Source organism: Mercenaria mercenaria, unplaced genomic scaffold (assembly GCF_021730395.1).
Source record: "Mercenaria mercenaria strain notata unplaced genomic scaffold, MADL_Memer_1 contig_3553, whole genome shotgun sequence".
In the NCBI taxonomy this organism is placed as follows: Eukaryota; Metazoa; Mollusca; class Bivalvia; order Venerida; family Veneridae; genus Mercenaria; species Mercenaria mercenaria.
In genome coordinates this window covers 44684-66095 of record NW_026461703.1, presented here as the reverse complement: position 1 = coordinate 66095, position 21412 = coordinate 44684, and the positions used below count along the sequence as shown (strand labels likewise).

General features: G+C 35.2%; 1 protein-coding gene across 1 annotated transcript in view; it reads left to right on the top strand.

Moving 5' to 3' along the window:
• The first annotated feature begins 964 nt into the window (after nt 1-964).
• Nucleotides 965-21412, top strand: part of LOC128553171 (protein YIPF6-like) — a 39185-nt gene continuing 18737 nt past the window's right edge. Inside the window, exons 1-5 of the mRNA XM_053534293.1 lie at nt 965-1000; nt 5662-5763; nt 6255-6333; nt 8228-8254; nt 15375-15378. Of these exons, the coding sequence (XP_053390268.1) occupies nt 971-1000; nt 5662-5763; nt 6255-6333; nt 8228-8254; nt 15375-15378 (242 nt within the window). The 5' untranslated portion in view covers nt 965-970. The remainder of the gene's footprint in view (nt 1001-5661; nt 5764-6254; nt 6334-8227; nt 8255-15374; nt 15379-21412) is intronic.

Genomic DNA, 21412 nt, shown 5'->3' with positions numbered 1-21412 from the left:
TTAAATGACTTATCCTGACATGATTTCACTGTCAGGTTTTATCTCTCTCACCTATTTACTAACAATCCGACGTGCACTTATTTCCTGCCTACAACACTCGCGAGAGGGGTTGGCAGTATCCAGAGATAGATAGATAGATTGCCAGGGAAAAGCTTGAATAAATTGTCATAAAGTTTTTTTTTGAAATATTTATTATAAACAGCTGTCACTCAGGAAGAGGCACACTGAATATGAAATTTTATCAGCGATCTCCTTTAGTCACTGGTATTTACTTTAGCTGTGGAACAAAATAAGCAATTTTTGAACACAATCAATGTCTAAAATACTAAAGAAAAGCACAAGTTTATTATTTTAACCTTCCATCCCAAGAAAACACAAAATTGATATCAGATTCCATTACTACGCACAAATGGCTAATTAATGTTAATAATTTATCAAATTCGTGATCATGTTTTTCTCGGGATTAAAGAATTGTAAAACCAAGCTTAAATTCTGTTTCCCATCATTTACTATGAATTTAAAACCACGAAAAACTATGCGGTAGTCTACCGGATACTCCAGGTCTAGCAGTCGGGTTACTGGACTCCTAGCCACTGCCTTGTTTAAATTGCTGCATGTTTGAGAATTTAGATTTGGCTTGTGTACATCAAAGGGGTACATCACTTAAAGGTTGTGGGGAGGTCTGGGGTGTAGACTATAGAAAAGGGGTTACTACACCACCCCAAAACCTTTATGTGATGGTACAAATGCAGTACAGCAGTTTGCGCAGTGTTGGTTATTTTTGCACAATAAACATAAATGGAACGGAACGTCATTTTCACTCAAAAAAAAAACGTATTTCCTACCTGTGACACTCAAAATGCACGTGTTGTTTGTAAACACAGGAAAAACCACATCAAATTGTTTAAACGCTTGAAAGTGTCAAACAATATTTCAATGAGCGCTTTATCTATTCAGAGCAAAGACCATCATGGCTGACGTGGACTTTCACGAACAATCAGTTTGTTTATTTTCTTCTCTTCCGCTTATTTTTCATTATAAATTCTATTCTTATCATTGTATTTCAAAGCTTTACTATCCATAGTATTATACTGCCAGCCAGTGTTTTTTTCTATTGCTAACTACGTAAAGTTTATAGTTTGTCAAACAAATTGCAGTAAAAATCGGATAGAATCTAAATTAGGATAGATAGATAGATAGATAGGTTTAACAGGCTGTTATGTCTTTCTAGAGTCATTGGTTGAAAAGTCAAGATAGACAACTTGAACTTTTTTGGCTCTGTAGTCTGTCTGTTTTCTTGTTACAAAATTGAGTGTACCCCTGTCTTTCTATCTATCTCTACTACCTACCACACTTTGTACCATGAAGTATAATTAGGCAGATTATTCACCGTTGAGTAAAATAAAATAGTGTGCTTTTGAGAATAGAATTGCACTAGTCAATTATCGCATGTCGTTTGAGACATGCCTTCAGTCTCTGAGCTGTATATTCAACACCCTTACTATTCTCAGCACCCTTTCATAGAGGAAGCCGTATGTCATTTGCCCCCTAATACACACACCAATTAGCCCAATAGTGTATTCAGAACTGCCATGTGCCGTTCATTCTTTGATGCTAAGGCGATATCAGGTAAACTGAGTGATAAACCAATGACAGCTTTCAATGCAGAACATATTTTATCAGTAGGCTCATTTAGCTACACCTTTACACCCAATGACATTTCGGCTGAGGTTATTATGCACATGAGGATTTAAAGAAAGGCAGATTAACAAGATGTCTGTGATTATTTCCAACAATTTTGAAATCATCGTAGATTGGTTTTGGCAAATATCATAAAAAAACTGCCATTGGGAGTCTCCATACCATCGCTCAACAGGAGGAAACACCTTTGTCACAGTATAGAACCTGAATATTAAAACGGGGAGAAAATGGGTAGGTGGCTGTGTAGCTAAGTCGGTAGAGCATCGGAACAGTTTTCTGAGAGGCCCTTGGTTCGAGTCCCAGTCTGGCTGCACATTTTTCTCACCATGTGACATTTGGCGCCCAAAGTGGGACCGTGACGGCATTACACTGTTTAGTCACACCTAAACCCGCTGAAATTCAAGGACGAATTTCAGAATGGTGGGGAAATATGTCACGGTATAGAACTTGAATATTAAAACGGGGAGAAAGTGTGTAGGCGGCCGGGTAGCTCAGTCGGTAGAGTATTGAAAAAGTTTTCAGGGAGGCCCTTGGTTTGAGTCCCGGTCAGGCTGCACATTTTTCTCACCCTGTGACATTTGGCGCCCAAAGTGGGACCGTGACGGCATTACACTGTTTAGTCTCCCCTAAACCCGCTGAAATTCAAGGACAATTTCAGAATGGTGGGGAAATATGTCACGGTATAGAACTTGAATATTAAAAGGGGGAGAAAATCTGTAGGCGGCCAGGTAGCTCAGTTGGTAGAGCATCAGAACGGTATTCAGAGGCCTGGGGTCCTGGTCTGGCTACACATTTTTCTGACCCTGTGACACTTGCATAAGCTGACATATGATGTTTTAGTGCTACTTTAACAGACTTTTAAGACACTATTCCCTGTAGAACTCACAAAATAATCTGGGTTGAAAAGGAAGAATGACATACATCAGGAACTTGTTGGCTTCTATTAGCCTATCTATTGTAGAGAAAGCTATCAATCCACGTGAAGCCCTGGTCAGGTAGCTGCAGGGAGAGGGCAAGATTAAATTTCATTCAGTTAGCTCAGACTGTCTTGTAATTCAGAATACCTTGTGTAGGTCCAAAGGGGTTGAACCTAAAATGAACTGACTATTCTAATGCTGTAATTACTGAGCTTCCAGTACATCGCGGGCTTAGCGCAAAACGGTTGTAACTTATATGAAATAAAGAAGGAGTTACAACCGTTTTGCGCTAAGCCCGCGATATTTTTTAACACCATGTATGCCTAATCATGTGTGTGGCAAAGCTTTTAACTTCCAGGCTATCATTAAAAAAAACATTTGTTTGCGGTAACACAACCTACCCGTGAAAATTGCTGCGACCCAACTTTTTTTTCTGGCCAGTCAGATGAAAATATTTTTAGCCCACCATCATCAGATGGTGGGCTATTAAAATCACTCTGCGTCCGTGGTCTGTCCGTCCGTCATTCCGTCCGTCCGTCCGTTAACAATTTCTCGTTATCGCATCTCCTCAGAAACTACTGGGGGGATTTTGACCAAACTTTGTCAGAATGATGTATTGGTACCCTAGTTGTGTCCCCCTGAAAATCAGACTGGTTCAACAATTTGTAAGTGAGTTATGGCCCTTTGTTTATTTCTATAATTTACATAGATTTATATAGGGAAAAACTTTGAAAACCTTCTTGTCCAAAACCACAGAGCCTAGGGCTTTGATATTTGGTATGAAGCATTATCTAGTGGTCCTCTACCAAGATGATTCAAATTATTTCTCTGGGGTCAAATATGGCCCCGCCCTGGGGGTCACATGGTTTATATAGACTTATATAGGGAAAAACTTTGAAAAACCTCTTGTCCAAAACCACAGGGCCTAGGGCTTTGATATTTTGTATGTGACATCATCTAGTGGTCTTCAACTAAGATTGTTCAAATTATACCCCTAGGGTCAAATATGGCCCCACCCTGGCTGGGGGTCATATGGTTTACATAGACTTATATAGGGAAAAACTTTGAAAATCTTCTTGTCCAAAACCACAGGGCCTAGGGCTTTGATATTTTGTATGTGACATTATCTAGTGGTCTTCAACTAAGATTGTTCAAATTATACCCCTAGGGTCAAATATGGCCCCACCCCCTGGGGGTCATATGGTTTACATAGACTTATATAGGGAAAAACTTTGAAAATCTTCTTGTCCAAACCACAAAGCCTAGGGCTTTGATACTTGTAATGTAGCATCATCTAGTGGTTCTCTACCAAGTTTGTTAAAAGTATCCCCTTAGGGTCAAATATGGCCCCTCCCCGGGGGTCACATGGTTCATATAGACTTATATAGGGAAAAGCTTTTAAAATCTTCTTGTCAATAACTACAACATTCAAATTTGGACCACATGTATATTTTTGAGTGGCAAGATGAACCTTGACATGAGTTGACCTTGATTTTGACCTAGTGACCTACTTTCACATTTCTGTAGCTACAGCCTTCAAATTTGGACCACATGCATAGTTTTGTGCACTTGAAAAAACTTTGACCTTGATTTTGACCTAGTGACCTACTTTCACATTTTTGAAGGTACAGGTATCAATTTTGGACCATATGCATAGTTCTGTGTTTCAGAATGAAATTTGACATTGATTTTGACCTAGTGACCTATTTTCACATTTTTGAAGATACAGTCTTCAAATTTGGACCAATGCATAGTTTTGTGTTCGAAATTAAATTTGACCTTGATTTTGACCCAGTGACCTACTTTCTCATTTCTCAAGCTACAGCCTTCAAATTTGGACCACATGCATGGTTTTATGTACCGAAACAAACTTTGACCTTTACATTGACCTAGTGACCTACTTTCACATTTTTGAAGGTACAAGCTTCAAATTTGGACCACATGCATAGTTCTGTATTCTGAAATAAAATTTGACCTTGATTTTGACCTAGTGACCTACTTTCACATTTCTCAAGCTACAGCCTTCAAATTTGGACCACATGCGTAGTTTTGTGTACCGAAATGAACTTTGACCTTAAGATTGACCTAGTGACCTACTTTCACATTTTTGAAGGTACAGGCTTCAAATTTGGACCACATGCATAGTTCTGTGTTCCGAAATAAAATTTGACCTTGATTTTGACCTAGTGACCTACTTTCACATTTCTCAAGCTACAGGCTTCAGATTTGGACCACTTGCATAGTTTTGTGTACCTAAATGAACTTTGACCTTAAGATTGACCTAGTGACCTACTTTCACATTTCTGTATCTACAGGCTTCAAATTTAGACCACATGCATAGGATTGTGTACCGCAACAAACTTTGACCTTGACATTGACCTAGTGACCTACTTTCACATTTTCGAAGGTACAGGCTTCAGATTTGGACCACATGCATAGATTTGTGTTCTGAAGTGAAATTTGACCCTTGATTTTGACCTAGTGACCTACTTACACATTCCTCAAGCCAAGCCTTCAAATTCGGACCACTTGCATAGTTTTGTGTACCGAATTAAACTTTGACCTTAAGATTGATCTAGTGACCTAATTTCACATTTCTTAAGCTACAGCTTTTGAATTTGGACCACATGCACAGTGTTGTGTACAGAAATGAAATTTGACCTTGAGCTAGTCAGTAAGTCTTGAAATTTGGAACACTCAAAAATGGCACATTGGTGGGCGCCAAGATGACTCTGTGATCTCTTGTTTTTCTCCCTATAGATGGTTACATGCAAAAAAAAAAAATCCCTACCTACCTACCAACACAAAAAAACGTTGGGTCGTGTTACCGCAAACAATTTTTTAATTATGTCCCCAGGCATGTGTTAAATACCAAAGAGCACATGTCAAGCTCATGATTCCGAATAAAAAGCTTGGTACTGGATACAGCCTTGGCTTAATCATGGTATTTTAATGCAACATTAAAATCCATTCACTCTCAAGGAAGATATACATCAAACTATAAATGAATGTGGGACTATGATAATTATGTTTAATTTTGCAGGATCTGAATGATGTTTCACTGGAAGGGGACATTACTGCTCCTGGCCTGAAAACTGAAGATGATGAGTTTTCTACCCTGGATGAACCTGTCAAGGATACTGTGGTAATGTGTTATTTGAATTGTAACAAAATGTGTTGATACTGGATATGATTTTTCTAAAACATAAGGAAATAAAATGCCACATTCAAGATATTAAAGTAATGAAAACAAATTGAATCATGCAATAATGAAATAAAAAGGTTTGCTCTGTTCTGTAGACACAGTCTATAATCATGATAATTTTGATGCTTATAGGACCTGAAGTGTTTGTTGTTATAGATTTGTTTAAGCTTAGATAGCATCAGTGCAGTTAATTTCATGAATGTCTTTTTGACAAAAAGATGAAGGAATAACAATGAAGGAATCAACACTATAACCACTTGTAGATTTATACATATTGCAAAAATACATTGCTGCATTTTATATTAAAGACCAAATGTTAAAAATAAAATTTGTTTTAACTAAAGTTTTGTGATTACATGTGTTGAGTTTCCTTGTAATTATGAACAAAATTAATACGGTATTACCATTCTGAAATGTTATTTTCATTTTAGATGAGAGATCTGAGAGCTGTAGGTGTGAAGTTCTGGCATGTACTGTATCCTAAAACCAGCACAGCATTACTTAGAGAGTGTAAGTAATTAATTGTATATCTGAAGATATGATTGAAAAACAACCATGAAAGTTTCTGCATGAACACAATGATTTTATAGTATTTCAATCTATTTATTCACAATAATTACACAGGTTTTCTCACGTAATGGCCCAGATTTAGTTATTTGCCTGCTTTAGCAGGGGCCATTTACAACTCTATTACAACAGTCTGCAGAGTTCATGATTTGAAATATGTAAAAAGAATTTAGGATTGAAAGACAGGTATGAAGTTTTTGAAAGCATCCCTAAATTGTCATACAATAGATATTTTTCATCAAAAACAAATTTGCTACTGACCACTGTATCATTATGTCTCCCCCAGGAGACATATTGTTTTTGCCCTGTCCGTTTGTCCGTCCTTCCGTCCGTCCGTCCGTCCGTACGTCACACTTCATTTCCGAGCAATAACTGGAGAACCATTTGACCTAGAACCTTCAAACTTCATAGGGTTGTAGGGCTACTGGAGTAGACGACCCCTATTGTTTTTGGGGTCACTCCGTCAAAGGTCAAGGTCACAGGGGCCTGAACATTGAAAACCATTTCCGATCAATAACTAGAGAACCACTTGACCCAGAATGTTGAAACTTCATAGGATGATTGATCATGAAGAGTAGATGACCCCTATTGATTTTGGGGTCACTCCGTCAAAGGTCAAGGTCACAGGGGCCTGAACATTGAAAACTATTTCCGATCAGTAACTAGGGAACCACTTGACCCAGAATGTTGAAACTTCATAGGATGATTGTACATGCAAAGTAGATGACCCCTATCGATTTTGGGGTCACTCCATTAAAGGTCAAGGTCACAGGGGCCTGAACATTGAAAACCATTTCCAGTCAGTAACTTGAGAACCACTTGACCCAGAATGTTGAAACTTAATAGGATGATTGGTCATGCAGAGTAGATGACCCCTAACAATTTTGGGTTCACTCTGTGAAAGGTCAAGGTCACAGGGGCCCAAACATTGAAAACCATTTCCGGTCAGTAACTTGAGAACCACTTGACCCAGAATGATGAAACTTCATAGGATGATTGGTCATGCAGAGTAGATGACACCTAACGATTTTAGGGTCACTCTGTTAAAGGTCAAGGCCACAGGGGCCTGAACATGGAAAACCATTTCCAATCAATAACTTGAGAAACTCTCAACCCAAAATGTTGAAACTTCATAGGGTGATTGTTCATGCAGAGTAAATGACCCCTATTGTTTTTGGGGTCACTCTGTTAAAGGTCAAGGTCACAGGGGCCTGAACATTGATAACCAGTTCCGATGAATAACTTGAGAACCACTTGACCCAGAATGTTGAAACTTCATAGGATGATTGAACATGCAGAGTAGATGACCCCTATTGATTTTGGGGTCAGTCTATTAAAGGTCAAGGTCACAGTGACCTGTTCATGTAAAATCATTTTTTGGAAATAACTTGAGAACCACTTGACCTACAATGTTGAAACTTAATAGGATGATTGGACATGCAGAGTAGATGACCCCTATTTATTTTGAGGTCACTTGATCAAAGGTCAAGGTCACAGGAGCCTGAACAGTGACTTGAGAACCACTAGGCCAAGAGTGTTGAAATTTAGCGGGATGACTGGACATGCCAAGTAGATGATCCCTATTGCAGCCAACCATCAGTGTCTCTTTGACTTCCGCTCCTGACCCCCCTTGACTTCTTGCCTATAGGACTTTGCATTGGGGGAGACATGCGCTTTTTTACAAAAGCATTTTCTAGTTTGGAACGATGTTAAGATAATACTGGTGGATTCAAATAAACTTTGTTCCATTTAAAGGATGATAAAGTTGATATTGTATTGTAAGCTATGGCAATGTTTTCCAAAGTGACACGTAAATCACATTGTTTTATGTTTACAGGGAATCTCTGGGGTACCACTGAATTGTGTTAATCATGGCAAAGTAAGTATACAGAGTAGAGTGTTATGAGGAGATCCGCCACACGGGAGTGGGAGCGGGAGCAGGAGCAGTAGCGGAGCAGATTGCGAACTCAATTAATTAAATAAATTAATTAGTTAATTAGATCAATGGGGGAAGATTGCTCATGCGGTGTTGATTGCGCGATTTAATCTCTTTCCTGATGGCAGAAAAGTGTATTGAAAGGGACAGGTGTTTATTGGCCACTCTGCTTATCTGATCAAGTTAATTAATTAAAATAATTAATAACGATATTGTTATAAGGAAGTGTAACACATACGACGCTGTAGGGAGCGTTGACAAAAGTAAAAAAAATGGATGCCGGAAAGAATTCGAGATCAGACAACGCAGGACAGTGCGCATGCTATAGTTTTCATTACAGGTTTCACTAAGTACAAGGCTTGGGGTGGTAGATAACATAGAAGAACGCCGCAAGGTCGCTTTGCCTGCGGGTGCAAATGCACGAGCAACGATCTTCAAACTTTATCAAATTTTTATTTTAAATAGGCTTACTTTGAGAGTGAGTGAATTCCAGAGACAAGGCTTTTTGTGCGATATGTCTAGATAATCAATAACAAATGCTACTCAGAATGTAAACAAATAAAATGTTAATTTGGATTTCAGAAAAAAAATGCACATTTGTTTAAAAAGATGTTTTTAAAAAAACAACTAATTATTAGCACAATGAAGTTAGATATGCAGAATGACGATTTTGTTAACCATTACGGGTTGTTAATACATGCCAACTTCAGCTACGGGCCCGTAAGGGCGGAGTTGTGCACCTATATCACTACCTCTCATAAACAGATTCAAGGCACGGTCCTATAATAATTTTGCTTGTTGCGTTCTATGTTTCATAACTTGCCTTCTTATAGATTTTAATAATGGCTTGATGAATTGTTCACCATCATTAAAAGCCTCCTTCCGATCGGGATTTTGTACCATCTTTAAATGTTGCCCTATAGCTTGAATAACAGATAATATCAACAGTACAAAATCATTAAACTCTGCGCAAATGCAGCTGCTGTTTCGCCAATCTCGACGTGCGTTGCAAGTTTTTCATTGCTGAGCTGCGATGTTCCTATTGATGCTTTGTCAATAATACTTTTAAATTAAAAACAACATTTAGCACAGCCTAACTAAAACAAGACGTCCAACAACCGCATGAAAAGCTTCATTTCTGTTGAACTGATATTTGAACCTGTTACGTACAGTTTCTTTCTCCGCCTTCCTATGAATATGTTAACAATATATTTTTATACATTTAATGTTCGATTACTCCAACCCGATTCCATACGTTGAATAAGCGTTGTATTTCCTAAGCTGCATTAAATTCGGATAACGAATAAAATTTCATCTATACTGCAAAAGACAAGAACACATTAAAAAGTGTGTTAAAGAACGCATAGTTTCTTATGTTTGCAAAGAATTACAACTGTTGCAATGATTACATTGGTAAAGTTGAGAAACACAAAACCGATGAGGTAATTGTTTTAAAAGTAGAAATTGAAGGACTTTTTGCTTACACCTTTTATATGGGAAGAACTGAGGCCAAATATTGACATTTATCATGCTGTATAGTTCGTGAACCTTAGGGGGAAAGCCAACATAGTCATGCAAGTTCATTGCTTTTATCTTCTCCGATGCGCCCGAAAACCCTGAATCCAAATCCATAATAATCATATACTACCTAAGCAATAAAACAATAATATGATAACCCTCACTTTCACAGCGTTATGCTCGTCATGGAATCGAATATCTTTGTCGTTAAAAGATATTGAAATACTTTCAAGAATACCGACAGAATACATAGATATAAGCTACATAATTATTATGAAAACGCGCCGCATTGCTAAAGGCGATTTCCTTTGTGTACGAAGGCATATTTGTACGTGAAAAATTCGTTGCGGCACCTAAGTTTAAAGATCTCTAAATGTATCTCACACTTGTTTATTCATCGCCGCTTATCATCGTTAAACGAATATCGTCCCCGCCCGGGCCAAAATGAAAAAACATCCTCGTAAAAGTTCCATACGTTTCAATGTATACCCTCTAAACTTTCACAGCGATAAGCTCGTTATGGAAATCGATTATCTATGCGTTTAGTTATTATTATAATAATACTTTCAAGATACCTGGCAAATACATAGATTTAAGCAACATATAATTGAAGAAAACGCGCGCATTGCTATGGCGATTTCTCTGTTGACGTAAGGCATATTTGTACGTAGAAATACGCTGGTGCACATAATTTAAAGATAATGTAAATGTAACTCAGCACCTCTTTTATTCATCGCCGCTTACATCAATAAACGAAATTCATCCAGCCGCCTGGGCCCAAGAAAGGAAAACATTCTCGGATCAGTTCAGACCGTTGATTAATTATATTTATTACCAACTGTGAATGGGACGCCGCAGGAGTGTGAATTCATTTTACCCGCAATAATATAAAATAGCGAAAACAAAACATTCATGTCGCTTAAACAGTGCCAGCGACAACCGATTTGAGGATTCCCTAAGAGCTAATAGTGGCGGCAATAACAATGTGAAGTTTAATCACATATATCAGAATAAAAAAATGTGCAGGTATGAAGTGCATTTCGTTAACCGCAAGTATATGAAAATAGTGTTAGTTAGGAGCTTAAAAATACATAGACATCTTCCGATAGATCTCGCTCTCTCTCTCTCTCCGTCTCTGAGTGTGCGTAATGGCATATAATATATTGACGTGTAAATATTGATTTTATGATTGAAGCGTGCAACAAAATAAAAGAATATGCTATTATCATCACCGGTAAACGAATCGATCCCGCTAAGAATACGAGCCTGGTCACGAATAGAAAAACATCTCGTGTACTTTTGGACGGCGTAAATAATCATTTGCTGATCAATTCTTTGTCACTTTTTAAAATTTGTTTTTCTTCTAGGTGTCACCATCTGACATATCACATATGGCGATCATTTTCACAACATATCATGAAGCTTTTAGTATAAAGTTATGCAAAGTTTTTTAAGCGCTAAACGAATACAATCAATCGTTTCAAAGTACATCGTATTTCGGGTAACACTGTGCCGAGCGCATATCCGGAGAGGATGATGTTAAGTTTTTGTTAGATATTTTGTTAGATAACAATATAAATCTGTGACGCAAGCATTGTATGAACGAATGCGGTTCCGTTAATTCGCTAGTATGTGAATAAGAAGTGTGCGGTCATCTCCATAATAAAGAAAGCAGTAACAGCGCAGTATTTTCAAGACAACAAATAAATGAAATATCAAGAGATCGCCTTAATCTTATTGCAAGGAATTATCGAAATTTCCGGACAGACACAGTTGCGGCAAAACACTTAAGAAAAATAGCCAAGAAGTTGGTTAAGAAAATTGATACTGCTGATTATCTGTACTGCATGATATAAGAAACAAATACCAAACATTCATCAAGAAAAGTGAATGAGAATTATGAATGGAAGACCATAAAAAGAAAGCAGTAGTTACTTACTAGATCTGTCCATGACAACCCGTTAATTTTTTTGCCTTTACCACTTTGAAAAATCCTAATGAAGAAGTATAACACATTGCTGATGTTGAACTAAACATGTTAATAATCGTTCAACATGATTTAGCTATTTTCATTATTAAATATTACAACAACCTCACAACACATAATCGAGTTTTTCTTGAGTTTATATATGATTAACTTTAGAACGTTATTTCGACTTTAAACTGCCAATGTTTAATGAAAAGGACATTTGAAAATGAAAATAATAAAAGAAATTATCACAAAGTCAACCGCAACCATCTTCTCCCCATCACAATTTATCTGAAAACATACACCAATACTTGTGTACAATTAAATCATAATAATAATAAAGGGCTATTGAAAATGAAAATAAAAATATAAGAAATTATTAACAAAGTCCACCGTAACATCTCCCCCCCTTTACAATTTATGGAAAAAGGGGGTCCATTAAAACTAGAGAACAATTCATAGCACACAATAAAACTGTCATCTAAACAATTACATATGCGGGAAGTCCTTTTTAATGTCGATTTTTATTAAAAAGAAACAAAAACCGATACTCAAATGGCTGCACTTGGTTATTTAAGAAATATAACATAAGTCATATTTTAGTTAGTTGTTACTGTCCAGATCTTTCTAAAAAGCATATCCCTGCTCGTTCCGACCATTTATTAAATGCGAAGTGTTTTTTCAATAAGACAGAGTTTATCATCGTCTTAAATTTTAGCAGTGTGGCTTATCATACATGTTATTGCTTTCGAACAACCTATGATAATTCTACTACCGGAGTAATAATTCCCCATCATGCTCTCAATAGCAATAATGTCGATTATTACGATAATGTAACTGCTCATTCTAACATAATTTTTTAAAAAGAAAACACAAATAATGATAAAAATAAGAATAAAAAAGAAGAAAAAAATTAACCCATTTCAATAATAAATTCTTTTCCATGTCATATCGTACATATCCTATATGCCAAGCTGATACAACAAGTAGATTTAAAAAGCTATTGAATTAATAAACATGCAGAATGGATAATCTATACTCTTTCGATGTCTTACGGAAACTCTGCAAACGAGTTATCTTTGGGTAATATTCCTGAAGATAAACAAGTATAACAATTAATTTAAAAAGGCACTTTTTAATAAAATGAAGTGGCAAGCCGAAAAGGGAGTTGTTTTACATGATATCCTATGGAAATACTGTAATTAGCCAATTTTTTTAAAACATTTTTAGTTTTTCTTTTGAACATTTCATATTCGCAGCACAGTTCCACATGTACATCTAGTAGCGTTAGCACTTCAAAACACCTGATAGACATACAGTCAGACATACATTCAAAACAATTAACAATGCACGCACATCCTGAAACCAATCTCTATGTACCCTTTGGCTAACATTTAATCAAGATTTTTCGGGTACTAACAAGGCATGGTAATAAAATTACTTAGAGAGACTGACATCAATAGTAACATGAGCATATTAGATTAATATAACACATCTTGTCCCCCCTGATCATTATTGATATCTGTAAAGATAACATGATTGTTTGCATTTTCGTCGAGAACGTTAGGCAAGAGCCTAATATAGTGTTATATAAAGGCGGTTTAAAAATCTAACACCGTTTCGATTTTAACCCTACTACGCTTAGCGATGGAGGTAAAAAAAATACGTTCGCAGACATTATAGTGCTTATTCCGCCCCGCTAAACGATCCCGTGCAACGGTAGGACACTTACCGCTCTCTGACCAGATTGTAGAATAATTCCATAATTAAACGTGTTTTCTGCAACCCCGTGATACCCAAAGAACTTGGTACACCCAACCATCCCATTAGGGTACAGACGAGAAGGTTCCTGGGACAAGAGAAAAAACAAGGAAGACGTGACTCTTATCGATGGAACTACTACAAAAGTAAAGTTTGCTGACATTTATAGGGCTTATTCCCCCCCGTCTAAACGTCCGTGCAAATGGTAGGAACACTTAACCGCAATCCGCGTGCATGGAGAAAAACTGGTGTAGATCTAAAAAAGAAAAAGGTTGGATTGCCATCTTAACACTGAGTTATTCACTATCTGCGCCATGGCAATTCGTGTTTAATGAGCATCAGTGGATTTTTCAGCTATTTACAATTTTACTCACCCTACACACCCGAATGGCCATTTTTACTTGTGTTTTGTTATGTATAAAATCATGTTTTAATTGTTTAAACAGTAGCATAGTAATATAAAGCAATGAGCTAGTCGAGAAACTTTCGACACTAAAAGAAATATTTGAAAGCCTTTAACTGCAGTCAAAACTATATTACTTTTCCCTATGTTTTGCATACATTTTTTTTGATATATAGCATCGTTAATAGTTTAAAACCCGAAACAACTTTTCTAGTCTAAATCCATTTTCTTTAACTTGATTAATTATTATTGGCACTTTAATCTTGGTTTCGTTTCGAGAGATAAACGGGACTTCTGCCTTGCATACCCCAGTTGCAAATCTTTCTAACTAAAAATGAATTGACACTCGAAGACTATGGTTTATTAAGTAATAAAGCCTTTATAGAAAACTAATATTGTCCTCAGATGTTGAAAAGGAAACTTAGTATAATCTATCAAATGGAATGCGTAATAGTGCTTGAAAACTTGTACATATTCATTTGTGAAATGGTTACCTATTCTTGGATGATAATTTTCTCTAAATATTTAAAAACGGAAAATACATCTTTTTATGTTTCATTTCACTACTCTCACTTGATATGTATAATGTAAATGTATAAAACTTTATAATGAAAATAGTCTTTTTGTAACTATAGTTTGGATAAAAGAATAAACGGACCATCTCATAATAAGAAAAAAAAACAACCAACAACGAACTTCTTTAACAAACTCGAACATTTACTGACATTGGTTTTAATAAGTGGTATATGCCTGTAATGTATCTTTCCATCCACTTCCTTACTGAAACTGTATCAATTCACGATCGGCTCTTTATTCGACAATAACTTCTTCAACAACTATTGTTCTAGTTTCCAATTAAAATGGTTTTAAAGTTACAGCAGGCTTCCTTATTTGATCAAAGGACAGACTAAATGGAACAGAGACAAACAAACAGACAGACAGACCAGGCTAAACGGTGGCGTACACACAGAGAAAATTAATCTCCATAAATATTTCAATATTATTGTATAATTATGTACTAATTATCATTGTATTTTATGACATGCCTCCGCTTTTTTGGTCATAGGTTTTTAATTTCTCTGCCTTCAAATTCAATAATTTGACACAGCATAAATAATAAAACCCGCAAACACAAGTTCACGTAAAACCTCTCAACATAACTTGAAACTTATAAAAAAAGTTACCACCCCATATAGGTCAGAATTCTGTTGAAAGCTTAAAAAAATCAAATGTATCTCAATCTCCATGAACATTGAAAAATTGCATTATGATATCTCACTGCACCTATTTGTTGTCTCAGTGACTTGAAATACATGTGCTTTCATTTAAAATAATTTGTGAAACTGTTTACAGCTGCAGATAAGTATATACTCTAAAAGCAAAGGCTTGAAAACAAGGTCTGTATCAAACCAACAAATACGATTTAAATAAGTCCAAAAACAGTACATTGAATGCTGACCAAAACATTACAAAAGACTAGACTACAAATCTTAAACAAGAAGAAACTTTAAACAAAGATGTCGTCGAATTGTTGAAAGACAAAAAAACACATAAGGTTACATATCATTTGTGACATTCTCTGAAACTATCACTTATCCTATTGCAAATAGCAAAACTAAACACCACACATTAAACACTTATAATTCGTAAGGTGTGCAATTTGTTATACTAATAATTTACAGAAGAATAATTTACCAAGCTGTGGTTTGGGAAATCACTTCACTGCCTGGAAGACTTAAATTGAGTGGCCTAATCAAAACCTTTTTTAATGTGATTACGTCAGACCGTAATTCAGCCATTTCTGTAATGATAAATGTTGGTATTAAGAACAGGTTTTAAAAGTACCTCGGACATTTTCCTATCATATTTGCCTATCAAATTTAAAACTGACAACAAGGGGCTAGACGTCTGAAAATATCATAAACAGATAGTTAACAGACCATTTCTTGATATATTCGACTAAATTATACAAGTTTGTTTAACAAAAAAGATGGACTTTGTGACATTTTTCATTTCTCATTTCTATTGAAATATGAACAGTTAAACATTTTTTACGTTTTAAATGGCCTACCTTCCGTACCCGGGGGAAATGGGTTCTCACCTAAGCATGATCCTAAATATTTGTCTAATTGTCAACCTAATTATGAAGTTATTAATTGTAGCTTATGGCAATACATTATCCAAGACAAAACATAAGAACCTATCCTACAAATCCACCACTATCAGTATATCTCAGCACAACAGAGTTCATCATGACCAAGTGAATATTAAATTTTTTCGACATAATATAGGTAGTTATTTGAATAATGGAGATATAAAACATTGTCAACGAAATAGTAAAAGTTAGAATATTTATTTCAAAATAAAGTATACATAAGAGTTCAAACACATAATGAAGTAAAAATTAAATCAATATGTAGGCAGACAAAGTTTCAGGAGAATTGTACTGTTTGCATACTCGTTTCTTCGAAACACAAATATGCATGTCAACTTAAATGAAACTAATGTGATAACCTTCTACATCTGATTTGTTCGAAGACTTTTTTACCAAAAAGGCGTTTCCAGCATTTTAAACATGTCATAGTGGAAACATGAAAATAAAGTATGGATACTAATGACATTTATATCACTAACAATAATAAATACTACCTATATTTTATCAGTAAATAAAATATAGACAGGAGTTCGATGGGTAGTAAATAAAATTCCCGAGTACGTAGCACGAGTGAATTGATATAAATTCGCACCGGGAGGCAACCGTAGGTGTAGGGTAAGGCGTCGGACTCCTAACCCATAGGTCGGCCAGGTTCAATGCGTCTGCAGAAATTGACCGCGACCTTCACAATCCATTCTTTATGCACGTGTAACAGGTCCAGAACTCCAGAAAAAAGAATCAATTGCATCCAAACGATTTGCCCATATTTTATTTACCGATAAAATACAGGACGTATTTATTATATCGATACTAAAATGACATTTTTAAAGTCAGTAACTCCTATTAAATTTCTGGAAATATTGTTGAAAGCTAATTGAACAAAATTTTGTCGCATGGCCCAGTTTCTCCCAGCCGTGAAGTTTGAATTTAACTTTGGAACCCACATTACATGCACAAGTGTATCAACACTAAACAAATTTCTAAAATAAAACTCACATAATACAAATATTACATCTTTGTAAAAACCAATCAGCATTTGCCTAATGTTCCAAATTCGTTAATGTGTTACCCTTAGCTCTCACTTTTGATTAGCATTCAGAAAAAAATGTATTGTCATGTTTCTAACCGACCTGCAACATTAGATTTCTATACAAACATATAGGGAAACCACTCCAAATTTTAATTCTAACGGAAAAAATATACTATAGCTTCTCTCCACGGGTAATGCGATCGGTAAATATGACTTTACGACGACAACCAAACTTAATTTAAACAAGCGCGATCCAATCATTCAGTTATTTGGAAATTAAAGAATGAAATGATGCGTTCAACATAATACATGATATATCTAAAAGAAATATTTTAGAATCGAAATAATAAATATGAATCATTATTTTATAAAGAAAAATAGGCAAACGATTTGGATGAGATTAATTAAAATCACTCTCGTGCTACATACTATTATAATATACTAATCGTCGAACTGCCTTCCTATGTTTTAATCACTGGATAAAAAATAGCAACATATTTATTATCTGATAATAAATTTCAATACATGAACTAAGAAATGCACGCTAAAGTATAGTATGCATCTATAAATTCATTAGACAAATGTTAAATGCTGGAAACTCATGCAAGTGTTTCTATTTTTCTTGGAAAACTAATAATCGCACAATTCGGATAATAAGAAACAAAGTGAGGTTACTTCATTAATGCGGCCACACATAATTGGGAATTTGGAAGAACTGAATAAGACTCACAGGACATTACCACCTGAACCATTGTATACCGATGCCTACATAATGTACTTACTTTTAAATTCATTCTGTAAGAACCTCATATGTCATTATGTGTCACAACTGATACAAGTACAATCCTTTAAAATTAAAGTTTAATTTAGAAATTAAATTTACTCTAACCCTTACTGTTTCCAATGACAATATTTTATGATTTTATTATTATTCACCTTACTTACTCCCCCATGTGTTGTACAAAATAGTTTAATAAAATAAAAACATTTGGCCATAATGACCTCCTGTTCTAAAATATAAAAATCCCTGATAGTGGTGGTTTGTAGGCAAAGCCATATGTTTTTGCTTTTGATATGTATACAAGAGTTTGCTTATCATAACTACATAAATAAATAGATAATTAGGAGATAATTAAAAGTATTTATGGATCAGCTAAGGTGATAACCCAATTCCCCTCCCTGGTTACAGAAGTAGGCCATTAAACAATTTCTTTCCCCAGTGACGCAACAAATATTTCACATGCCTTTGTAAAAAGTATTATATATGTATGTCAGCAAAAATGGTAACTTGGTCCCAGGTGGAAGTGATATAAAATGGAAAACTACGTACAGTGTTCGCAAATTAATTTGCATAAAATATTAAGACCTTATCTTGTGTCTGTAAACCTTGCATATCTACAGAATTTATTTGTTTTTTGGTAAATATATCAAACATAGAAAACACTATAAAAAATAAATAAAATAATGACATAGAAAGTCCATGCATGAAATCAGACAGATTCTGATAAGAATATCTTATGAATTTTTTCAATCTGGTCAACTGTCATTTGTCAGTCTAAGTCCGTCGCGATTGTGTGCCATCAGGACTGAGACAAATATGTCTGTCCGCAAGTCAAGGACCAAAGCAAGTTGCTTAACAAAAGCAACTAGATGTAATGTACTTCAACCTAAACATGACAATGAATATAGACGAACTTCTAAGAGAATAGTGCCACTTGTGGTACAAATGCCTTTTCAACCCCTTTGTAAGACACAAGAAGTCACACATAGAAAGCTTTTTAAGAACAACCTTTGCTTTAAAATCGAACCAAAGAAACCACAGGATCCAACATCCTTTACTCTAACAGAACTAACACAAGACACCAACACCTGAAATGATACCCGAGGTGCCTTCAAACTAACACCACTAACAACTGACACTCCAGAACTAACACTGAAGCCTCCAGAAATAACAATGCATGCCCCCAGAACTAACACTGACTCCAACAGAATTAACACCAATTTCCTACACATCTGAAATTTATTCGCGAAGAGAGAAGCCGCCCCAAAATTTACTAGAACACATTCAAGAACTAACACAGCACACCAAGAATATCTACATAGATGTTGAAACTACCTATTTAATATCTGTCCATGGACCAGTCGGAAATTTTATTACTACTTGTATCATTATGTTGTTTTATTCTTGGTTTACAGAAAGTACATTTAAACGCTTGCTAGACAATAAAAGTATAGGCTAAATTAAATGTAAAGACTCTGTGCGTAGCCGTTATTACTTAAGCACAGCAGGACTGTGCCTTACACAATAAAAGATAGGGACCTTGAAAAGAGCAAACGAACATCTAGAACATGCCCCAAATGTGTCATAAAATGCTAAAACGCAGGCACCCCCTGAACCTACAGTTGCCAAGATAGTCCCATAAACCCCTCCGCTACCAATTAAAAAATGCCAATCTACTCAAATTGTATGTAAAACATTATGAGGCCACAACATCATTGCATTGGTATGTCAATATATATCTCTCTTATAATGCCCGTCACTTTTTGTGCATGTGTATTGCATGCGTCAATCCAATATGTAATAGATCTATAGAAACACTAACAATAGGCTATGATCAATGCCTCAAGTTATCATGGGCGCTCGTTGAAAGAACTGAATACAGTTGTGTCACAAAAGTTTCGCCGTCCCACTTTAAACGTTTCGCTTTTTAAGTTATTTTTTAAAAATGTTAATAAAACTGATAATCTGCATGGTAAGATTTATTTATGTTGTTTTTTAAACACTTTTTAATTAGGCAAACCATAAATGCGTACGCTTATTTCACTAAAAATACACATTATTGTACATTTCATAAAATATGAGACCCTGCAGTCACTATAAACTTATTTTTGTGACAGTTTTGATAATATATAATTATTTATGAGTTTTGAAGCCATTAATATAACAATTATCAGAATACTAAGTCATTAAATTGGCACTGAAATTTGGGCAAAAAACTAGCATAATGTCCGATAACCCTTTGTGTTATATTGAAATAAAATACCTAAGAAGTTTCTCTAATTAAATACACATTTGAAAGACCAAGATTGAGACTGATTTCTAACAAGTACTGAATACTTAATAAACTATAGTTCAATCCCTCTACACCAACAGAATATATAATTGGACCAGTTTTGTCCTGTAGTATTAGTTTTCACTCAGAGTGGTCAGCAAGTGGACAGCAATTAGTTATGGCCACTTCATGCTGAGAATATAACAGTATTTAGGAGTAAACAGTGTAGAGCACAAAACAGTTCTTTTTCACTCTGCTGATTGTGTATTGCTCATAAGTTTTATTCTTAATGACCGTAACTGTTAAAGTTTTAAGCTACGTTTTCGCTCTGTATATTTAGCAGAAAATTGATATATCTAAAAAGGAAAGTCATCAAAAGATTTATATCAAAAAACAAACAACTGAAAATAAAAAATGTCTACACGGAATAAAAAAATGTACCAAATTCCAAAATTCAGTATTTATCAAAAGTAATTAATAGAGTTAGTAATCTGACTCTTAATAAGCTAGTGATTTGAATAAATAAATGTTAATAAGACAATGGCTCGATGAAATAATTTCAATCTTAAGAAATAAATATGTCCCTATACATACCAACCTGCAATTTTGTAAAATTTTAAACGTAAAATTTAGAGGCTCTTGTTGGGAACTAAAAAATTACATTAATTTCATTCGAAATATGCCTTTGGTGCCAAAAAATAACTGTGTAATTAGGACTCAAAAAGTATCAACTTATATTAAAGTTATTACACATGAATAAATAATTGAAATTTATAATAGAACACTAAAGACTAAAAGAAAAAATATCCTGCTTGAAAACTAATACAACACTGATAAACCCGTCCAGATGGTCTTAAGCAGGTGTAAGGGGATTTCATTTAGTTTTATTAAGTATTCAGTTAAACGTCCTGTCCTTCAAACTCACGAATAAAATAAAAAAACAACCGGAGTAAACAAATAATCAAGATATTAAGTGCAGTGGAATTATATTTATGACGATTCCAGGTATTATGTGAAACTAGTTTATCATTATGGAAAAAAGAAATCTGCAACTAGTCTGTAAATGACGTGTGCTATAAACTGCTGGAGCAAAGTAGGGGCCATGACATTATCAATTACATTAATTGCCTGAAAAATAGATAGCATGCTTTAAAGCAAAGAAACAGAAGATTCTGATATCCTAAGACTGTCTACGCT